The 9357-nt window shown below is 46.2% G+C and overlaps 1 protein-coding gene across 1 annotated transcript; it reads left to right on the forward strand.

Moving 5' to 3' along the window:
- The first annotated feature begins 5630 nt into the window (after window positions 1–5630).
- On the forward strand, window positions 5631–8895 carry Defb28 (defensin beta 28). The gene is made up of 3 exons (XM_087655255.1): window positions 5631–5887; window positions 7494–7658; window positions 8768–8895. Exons 1-3 carry the CDS (start codon window positions 5794–5796, stop codon window positions 8776–8778), a joined length of 270 nt encoding a protein of 89 aa, XP_087511381.1. The 5' UTR covers window positions 5631–5793; the 3' UTR covers window positions 8779–8895.
- Window positions 8896–9357: the final 462 nt, after the last annotated feature.

The following is a 9357-nucleotide window of genomic DNA, read 5'->3' on the forward strand; positions in this document are numbered from 1 at the left end:
TGACATTGGATTGAATGTAAAATAAAACCACAAAATGCACCCCCAGGAGAATGTAACTTACTAAGAAGTTCACTGCAGGGGCTGGAGAGATAGCTCAAGAGCTAAGAGCACTGGCTGCTTTCCTAGAGGACTCAGGTTCGATTCCCAGAGCCCACAAAGTGGTTCAAAACCATCTGTGACTCCAGACTCAGGGGTCTGATACTCTCTTCTGGCCTGGGTGGACACTACACACATATGGTACACAGATATGCATAAAGGCAAAACACTGTGCCCATAAAAATAAATTAATAAAAAGAAAATTAGTGGAGATAGCAAATCCACCAGTTATGAGGATTAAAAGGGGCAAAAACCATGGGAAAGGGAACATAAAGCTTCTAGAATATTACTCTCCACAGCGGTTCCCAAGGAAATAAACAGTTCAAAGGTTACAGTGTGCTTCACTCTAATTTAAAAGCTTTAAGTCAGTGGTTCTCAACCTTCTTAACGCTGCAACCCTTTAATGCAGTTCCTCGTGTTGTGGTGATCCCCGGCCATAAGATTATTTCAATTGCTACTTCATAAGTGTAATTTCCTACTGTTATAAATCATAATGTAAGTATCTATGTCTTAGGTGACCCCTGTGAAGGGGTCGTTCAATCCCAAAGAGGTCCCGACCCAAAGGTTGAGAACCACAGCTCTGCATGATTACGGAAGAGCTCACAGGGACTCAAGAGAGATATACAAAGTTTAACCAAATGAAGACACAGGAACCAGGGATTCCACAGAGGGGAGATTTCTGTAAGAGTTAAACAGAGCCTTGGAAATGAAGGCTGGATAAGGAGACGAGTGAACACGGTTGCAGGTCACCAGCAGGCCAGCTCAAAGAGAAGAAAGAGTATCCAAATTTGAGGACAGGTTTTAAAAAAAAAATACTCCAAACACACAAAAGAAAAAAAAAAAGATAAAGAAAGACGATTCCCTGCAGCTTGAATCTCCATTGCTCCGGTTTGGAAAGCCTAGTCTCTGGCTGAGAGTCCGAAGCTGAGAGGTTGTGGAACCTTAGAAGGTTCCAGACGGCACAGCGCGTGACTAACGTGCAGTGTAAGCTTCTGATTAGCTCGGCCTCTAGTTCCAGCCCCACACTCTGATTCTGCTTCCTCTCCTGTTATGGACGGAAATGTTCTAGAACCATGGGTCAAAATAAGTCTTCCCTCCTTTAAGTTGTTTTTTTTTTTTTTTTTTGGTCAGGTATTTTTGGTCACAATGACACAAAAATAAGCAACATACGAGATTCCCTAGACCTTTTGGAAAACCGTCAGGTGGGAAACACCAGCATTTTAGACCTAAAGGCAGGAGGAAAAAGCTAAAGGCTTTTAAAAAGAGAACCTACTCAATGAAATGGCGTCAACAAAACCCCGCCCATCTTGGAGAGCACGCGGACGTCCACATGCAGAAGGCTTCCCGAAACCTAGCAGACGTGACTAAGATCTTTGTCCCAGCTGATCACAAAACACCGAGGTGCAGGCAGGTGCAAGAGACAGCTCAGTGGATGAGAGCCTTGGCTACTATTATTGCAAAGATCTGCGTTCAGTTGCCAGCACCCGTATGGTGTTTCACGACTGCTCTAACTCCAGGTCCAGGGTATGTGGAGTCCTTGTCTAGCCTCTGCTAGCACCAGGCATGTACGTGGTGCACATGAATACACGAAGGCAGAACACTAGTATACTCGAAATATAAATAAATAAATAAATTTTTTAAAGTAGACAAAGGAAAATTAATATGCAAAGGAAAGCATAAAATCACATTTAAGAACACTCCTATCAGGTAACAGCATGTTTCTTTAAAGTCGTATACCACAGGAAAGAATAGAATGACGTAGTCCAAGTCCTGGAAGAAAACAGCTGCCAACCAAAATTATTATACAAAGCAAGGATCGCTTTCAGAAATGAAGACCTTCAAGGCAGCCAGAGAATTTGTGAACATCAGACTACGCTTACAAAAGACGCGTGAGGGAATCCTATCTCCAGAAGTGGAGTAGAGACGCGTGTGAAAGCACAGCTGTCACTAGAAAGGCTGATTCAAATGCTAACATTGTAATAAGTCACCCAACTACAGGGGAGCAAGAGTAGAAAAAAAATCCAGCAAAGATATCCAACTAGAATACAATCAACAAAATAACGTTAAAATGTGCTTACCTGTCAAGCGTGAACTTAAATGTAAACAGACTAAATTATCCAATAAAGAAGAGCAGACCAGGCAAAAGCATAAAGAAATTGAATGCAATCAAACGCTGCCATCCGGAAACTCACCTCACCCATAGAAAAGCGTCCAGATGGACAAAAAACAAAAAAAGCAAACAGGCATAGTCTGTACTTACACCTAATAAAAGTAGCTGAGACAAAAAAATTAAGAAGGCCAAAGGAAAGGATGGTTGAAGGACCAATTCAACAAAAGGCATGATTATTACAAGTCTCCGTGTGCCTAACATAGAGCACCCGTTTCTATAAAACAGACCCAGAAGGAAAGAAAGATAAACTTCAATACAACAGCAGTGAGTCACTCCCATACTCCGCTCTCATAGCAGACACAATAGCCAGACAGATCAACACAGAGGCATGAGGAGTGAGGTGTGCTGGGGACCAGACAGACAGACGGATGGGATAGTCAGCACAGAACTACCCAGTATATACAGAGTAGGTTTTTTTCACTCCTGTGAAACTCCCTCTAGAACATGCCACGCACTAAGTTACAAAACAGATACTGGTAAATGAATTAAAAATGATGTTCTATACATCTTCTTATCACAATTAGACAGAGCTACAAGTCAATAATAAAAAATTAGGAATTATACCACGGAGTTTTTTAAAAGAAATTTTCGCTCTGGAACCCTGGTCGATCTGGAACTTAACTACATAGACCAGGCTTGTCTCAAACTCACAGAGCTGGGGATTAAAGGTGGAGCAGGCCTTTGGATGAACTTAAAGGAGAACTAACGGTGGAGAGAAATTGTCTTCAAACTATCTATACACTAAAGAACTTATGCCCAAGAGACAAGGGCTTGGAAATTAAGCAACTAAAAAGAGCCCACGTAGAAAATGGGCACAAAACAATAACAGACATTTAGCAGATGAAGCTATGGATGACAAGAAACACTTGGAGGAAGTCTAAGAGCAGCAGTCAGGAGAGAAGTACAGCTTCAGACCAGGAGGGGACACGGGATGCTAGGATTAAAACAGTGAGAAATGACAGCTGGGTGTGGGGTGCACATCCATAAACTCTGCATTTGGGAGCACAAGACACAGGATGGAGAGACTGAGGCGAAGAGCGGTTACACAGTGGATTGTGGGGCCCCCAAGCTACTACAGTGACATGCTGCCTCAAAAACCGAGAGGTGGGAGACAGTACTCCTGTCCTAGAAAATACTCCATAAGTGCTCATACTGTGAATGTCACTTGGCAACAAAAGGAAGGAACCAGGAATCGGAACAGCAACCGCAGGAGGCTGCCCGCTAGAATTCCGAGCACCCAGCATTCTCAAAACCACTAAAGTGGTGGAGGCGAGAACCCCATTGTTTTCTAGAGATGGCAGGTGGTGAGGTGAAGGCTGGATGGACTGGAAAGGATCATAGTGACCGTGTGTCCCCAGGAAAGCCTGTTGCCCTCTCTGAACTTCAGTTTCCAATTCCATAGAGTGGTCATTGTCACCCCCAGCCCCACGTTACGGTTGATTGTATTTCACCTTACAAACCCTCCTGCCACGTCATCGATGACCTGATGTTTCACTTCTTTTCACAGAGACATCACCCTCGTTTTACTGGCCTGAGCTGCGTTATCTAAAACAGCACCAGATCCAGCCGTGGGTTTGTTCTCGAAGGGATTAGATGTGCCCTACGGTATCTGCTATACGTCACACTGCAAGCGACACCAGAACATGCCAGGGGCGTGTCATTCAGCCTAGATAAGCTTCAGGTGGAGAGAATGAAGTCAGATTGAAATATCACTTAAGAGTAACCCCAGGCCCAGAGCCCAGCCAGAACAAACCCCGCACAGCCGTGTGTGGTCTGATGTAGGTGGCCCTGCCATTCCTGGAATTTCAGCCAGATTTATTTCTCCTCACCTACTCTAGGGCAGCACACTCTCCTCCTGCACTTGTTAGAATCTCCTGTCTTGGGGCTTGGCCCTCGGTGTTCTTTCTGCTCGGGAGACTCTGGATACTCAGAAGGATCAAGTTGAGTCCGCAGGACACTCAGGTCACAGTTAATGTCCTGTCACTTCCTCATAGATTCCTTCCTCAACTACTCTGCCTACGGTGTTCACACATAGCACACACATATGCACACGCACACAGACACACACAGAGACATACACACTAGGGCACACACACTACGACTACACACAAAAACACACCCCCAAGGCACACACTCAAACACACATACACACAGACCATGATACACACACATAAACACACATACACACTATGACCACATATACACAACACCATGATGACACACATACCACACATCCACCACATATATACAACGTGTCTACACACACACACCAGACACACTAACACCATGATTACACAAAAACACTCCCTCACCTCCACCCCCCCCACATACCATGATCACACACCACACACATACCATGACCACACACACCACACATACAGCATATACACACATATATACATACATCACATATACACATATACACATACACCGCACACATATAACAACTATACATACATCAGAAACATATACACCATACATTCACACCAGGACTATACAAAAATACCCACCCCATAACCACACACACACACACACACACACACACACACACACACACACACACTATCACCTTGCTTGTTTCTTCCCTCCTCACCCTTTGACCCTGCAGAATTCTCTTTCACACTCTGGGCCCACATTTTTTTGGCTAAGGAATGTCAGCTCCTCTGTGGTCTGAGGGGTAAGCATGGAGTTCACACACTGTTTATTCCCCATCTTTCTCCTCCTGCACTTTATTCATTTGTGTGCAGGCTCTTACGTAGTAGCCCAAACCTTCCCTGAACTCACGTCACAATCGAGGATGACCTTGAACCTCTGATCCTCCTGCCTTCACCTACCTCCCCAGGGAATGGAGCTAAAGGTTTGGCTCCTGCCAGGCCAGCTCTGCCAGCTGAGTTCCATTGACACCAATCTGCCTGCTCAGCCAATCTTCTCAAAGGAGTACTTTTATTTACTGTTTGACAATTTCACATATATAAACAGTGTATTTTGGTCCTACCCACCCCAACTCCCCTTCCCACCTACCCCCTGCACTCAACATGACTTTCCCCTCCTTCTGTGTTCTCTTCCTTATCATTGCTGACCCCGTGACTCCAGGCAGTGCTGTTAGAATGCTGCCCAAGCTTATCCAGTGTTTGCAGTGCTTGCTCTGCGTGCTCTGGGCACACAGGCACGCGGCAGCCTGTTTGTATCTGCAGGGCTCCCAGGCTCACGGTTGTCCTTGAGGCTATTGGTGTGGGCGGAAAATGGGCTAGAAAAACTGTGTTCCGACCATGGCAAACAGGGGGCAGAACCTGACCGGAAGGAGGGACAGGAAGACTTCTTGGGGGGCAGATGTGCAGTCTACAAAGCAGTAGACTTACTGTCCTCTTGCCAAAGGGTGTCCAGAGCTGACCCTAAACACTGGGTGAGCTTCTTTCAGTGCTGACCTGCAGAAGGCCCTTTGCCTTCCTCGGATTTATTGCCCGTGACTAGGCCCTACCTCAGTCATTAAAACCAAAATCGGTAGGAGTTTCCCCAGCACATTCAGTATGCTGCTGACTCGCTCCTCCACCCTCTCGGGACACATTAAGCTCTGGTTCCTGACCTTAGCTGTGCTTGTGGTCCTGGCTCAGACTTCCCCAGGTAACCAAAATGGTGGTGAGATGGGGAAAGGGAGAGCAGCATCCTATAACTGGATCTTTGGGAAAGTGCCCCTTCTGTCCGGATGACAGACAGGGACCGCTGAGATTGGGAGGAGAGGGAGCCTTAGTATGCTTGTGTCTTTGAGACCTGGCCTATAGCTTGGTGGTAGAGTTGCTTGTGGAACACGTGTGAGGCTCTGGGTAGGATCTCCAGTACTGGGATGGAAGGAAGAGGGAATGAATGGAGGGAGGGAAGGAAAAAGGGAGGGGAGAGAAGGAAGGAAGTGAGAAAGGAAGGGAGGAAGGCAAGAAGGAATAGAGGGGAAAGAAGGAATGTATGGAGGAAGGGGAGAGGAGGAGGGGAACAGAGGGGGGGACTGAGGGGAGGAGGTAGGAGGCAATAAGGAGGAGGGAAAAGAGAAGAGAGGGGGGCAGAAGACAGGGATGTGCTTTCCTGGGCTGCCTGTGGTCACACTGATGCTTCTCATTATGGGGACTAGAGGGTGCATGCAGAGAGCAGGCAAGTCCTTTCCCCCTGGCAACAACGGCTCTGCTCCCAGTATCTCCAGTCTGATCCCAGTCTCCCACTTCAGTCTCCACCACTGGTCCTATACCTTACAGTAACCATGTATTTACTTCACCTCTCCTGAAGCAAGCAGAGGAGGCATCTTGCTCTTAGAATGTGTCAGGAAATGTATGGGGAGATGTCGGGGATCTACGGGCTCATCCTGGGCTACAGACATGAGCTGTTTTTAGGGCAGAAGACTCTGAATTGTGTGTGGCAGCCTTAAATTAACATCGGATGCCTTCTATTCACTTTCCACATAATAAGACTTATTATTTTTATTGATAACTATTATAGGATACGTCTTACTATATGGCTGAGGTTGTCCTGGAATTCAGTATGTAGACCAGGCTGACTTTGAACTCAGAGATCCACCTTTCCAAGTTCTGGGATTAAAGATGTGTACTACCATGCCTGGTGCCACCTTATGTTTGAGATAGCACCGTTTCTATGCCTGGAACACACAGAATGGGAAACTTCAGGGACCTACCTGTTTGTATTCCCCCAGCGATGAGCCCAATTTTATGTGGGTGCTTGCTGCCCAAACCTCCATCCTTATGAAGTGAGGGTGTCCCCTGCTGAGCGATCCCCCAGCCCAAGTTCATGGCTTTCACTTGCACTGTTACTGGATCTCTGCCGATCTTCCTTCCACTGATTGTTCTAGAGAGAAGGGGGAGGGGAAGAAGAAAAGATCTATCGTTGGTTACCATGGATTGCAAAACGCCTTAAATTCTGGAGAGGACAGCTAGGGCAGAGGAGGCTGCTGCAGTTATGACATTTCAGAGAATGCCAGCACGCCATCCGCAGAATCCTAACTTGGAGAGGAAGTCAACCTGAGTTTGGTTTTTTCCAGTTTGAGTGTGCTGGGGAGAGAGGACTCAGACTTACTTTCTAGGAGAGCACTTGACAAGGAGAGAGAATACGTAATTTACACTGGGGTCTCAATGTCTCTCTGAACCCACCGCTCTCACGGGTCTGCCAACATTCTCGGGATATACAAGTGTGTCTTCTTCACACAGTTCCTCTCTGTTCACTGTGATAGAAGGATGGTTCAGAACGTGCTTTTACGGCATGGGAAAATGCAGGCACGTATGCAGGGCCAATGAGAAGAAGAAAGAGAGGTGTGGAGAGAACTCTTTTTGCTGTCTCGGAGAAACAAAGTCAAAACTGTCCAACATCCCAACGACCAAAGGACGGAAAAAGGATGGTACGTATGTTTCAGACGTCTGGCTTCAGAGCTTCATGACAAGTCGGGGACACATACAGTACTGTGCTGGAGCTTCTGAGGGTTCATTAATCAGTGTTCATTGTAAAGGGGTCTTGACATGGGTCATCGAGTGTCTTACTTTTCGTAAGGATTATACACTTAGGTTCACATGTCTCCCAACTTTCATAGACATGAGGAGGGTGCAGGGGAAATCTGGATGTATCCATAGGCTGTGGCTAAGCTTCTTTACCAACCTTGGTCTCCACTCATCCTTGAAATGGAAATCTCAGGCTGGACTACTAATTTAAGATATCTTTTAAGCTCCATTCTTCAGATCACCATGAGCAGACACTGCTTTCTCAGGCAAAGGGGGAAGGTGGAAATCAGCCCACAGTCTACTTGTCAGTCATAATCCTACAGTGTATGGGAGACATTTCTTGGACCTCACTGCCCACCCCATACATGCATGACCTTCCAATGACCTTCAACCCAACGACCTTCCAAGTTGGCCTTCAGGGCACCTGCTCATCACCCCCATGCTGTCTTAGCTACTTCCCGGTTCCGTGATGAAATGCCCCTAACAAAAGCTACATAAGAAGGGAAAAGTTTGATGTAACCTACGTCGGAGGGATTCCTTCTGCCATAGCAGGAAACTACAGCACCAGGAGCTTGAGGCAGCTGCGTCCACCGCCAGGAAGCAGAGAATGAGAACTGCCTGTTCAGCTCTCTCTTTAGAAATGTAGTACGGGTCCCACTTCTCAGGCCACAGTCAGGGTTGGTCTTGGCATTTCAGTTGACTTCCCCTCACTGGCATGCCTAGAGCCCTGTGTCTTTGGTGATTCTAGATCTTGTCAGGTTGACAATCAATTTTAACAGTTAGACCTCCCCCTACTATTCTAGTTGGGCAGACATCCTTCCATCCATGGCAGAAAAGCTTATAAACTTAAATTTCAAGCCTTAGTCCCCCAGAACGTGAGACTTGGAGAGAGGGTCTTTAAGAAGGTAATAGAAGTTAAGTGAGATTGTTAGGGTGGGGTCCTAATTGTAGGATTAGTTTTCTTGTGAGAGGAGACTTGGACCTAATTATTTGACATAATTATGACACACAGAATCATGTTAAGATCTGAGAAGATTCAAGGCATTGGCAAGCCAAAGAGAGAGGCCTGCAAGAGAACCAACTCTACTTTGGACCTTGTCCCCAAAATTCTGAGGAAATAAATTTCTGTTGTTCAATTCACACAGTTTGTGGTCCTCTCTAATGATAGCCCTGGAAACGAGTGCAAACATACTTGGACACCTGTATCTTAAATGTTGCCCTGAACTCCAAATCTGAGTTTTAGTTTCCATTTTAAAGCTTTCAACAGTGGGGTTGCAGAATGGCTCCCCTGGTAAAGTGCTTGCTGTGCAATCTTAAGGACCCAAGTTTGATTCTCAGGACTCACTTAAAAAGTTGGGTGATTTCAATCCCAATGTTGGGGAGCAGAGATGGGAGGCTCCCAGCCATCCAGCCAGCCTAGCCTACTTGTTGAGTTCCAGGTCACTGAGTGACTCTGACTCCAGAAAGAATTAGGATGTGGTTGCCACCGAATCAAAGGCAATTGTTCTTGTTTGCCTTCTGTTGCTACAGTGAACACCATGCCTGAAGGTGTGTAATGGAAAAGCCTTTGATTTAAGGTTTACAGAACACCGTTAAGGAAAG

The sequence above is a fragment of the Rattus norvegicus genome, chromosome 3 (genome assembly GCF_021556685.1).
Source record: "Rattus norvegicus strain SHRSP/BbbUtx chromosome 3, alternate assembly SHRSP_T2T, whole genome shotgun sequence".
Taxonomy (NCBI): Eukaryota; Metazoa; Chordata; class Mammalia; order Rodentia; family Muridae; genus Rattus; species Rattus norvegicus.

What these genes read in the sequence shown, in the direction of transcription:
- Defb28 (XM_087655255.1), top strand. Translation starts at nt 5,794, where the DNA reads ATGCTGCTGACTCGCTCCTCCACCCTCTCGGGACACATTAAGCTCTGG. An exon ending in CCTGGCTCAGACTTCCCCAG is followed by an intron (nt 5,888 to 7,493) that starts GTAACCAAAATG and finishes TCACTGTGATAG; the next exon opens with AAGGATGGTTCAGAACGTGC.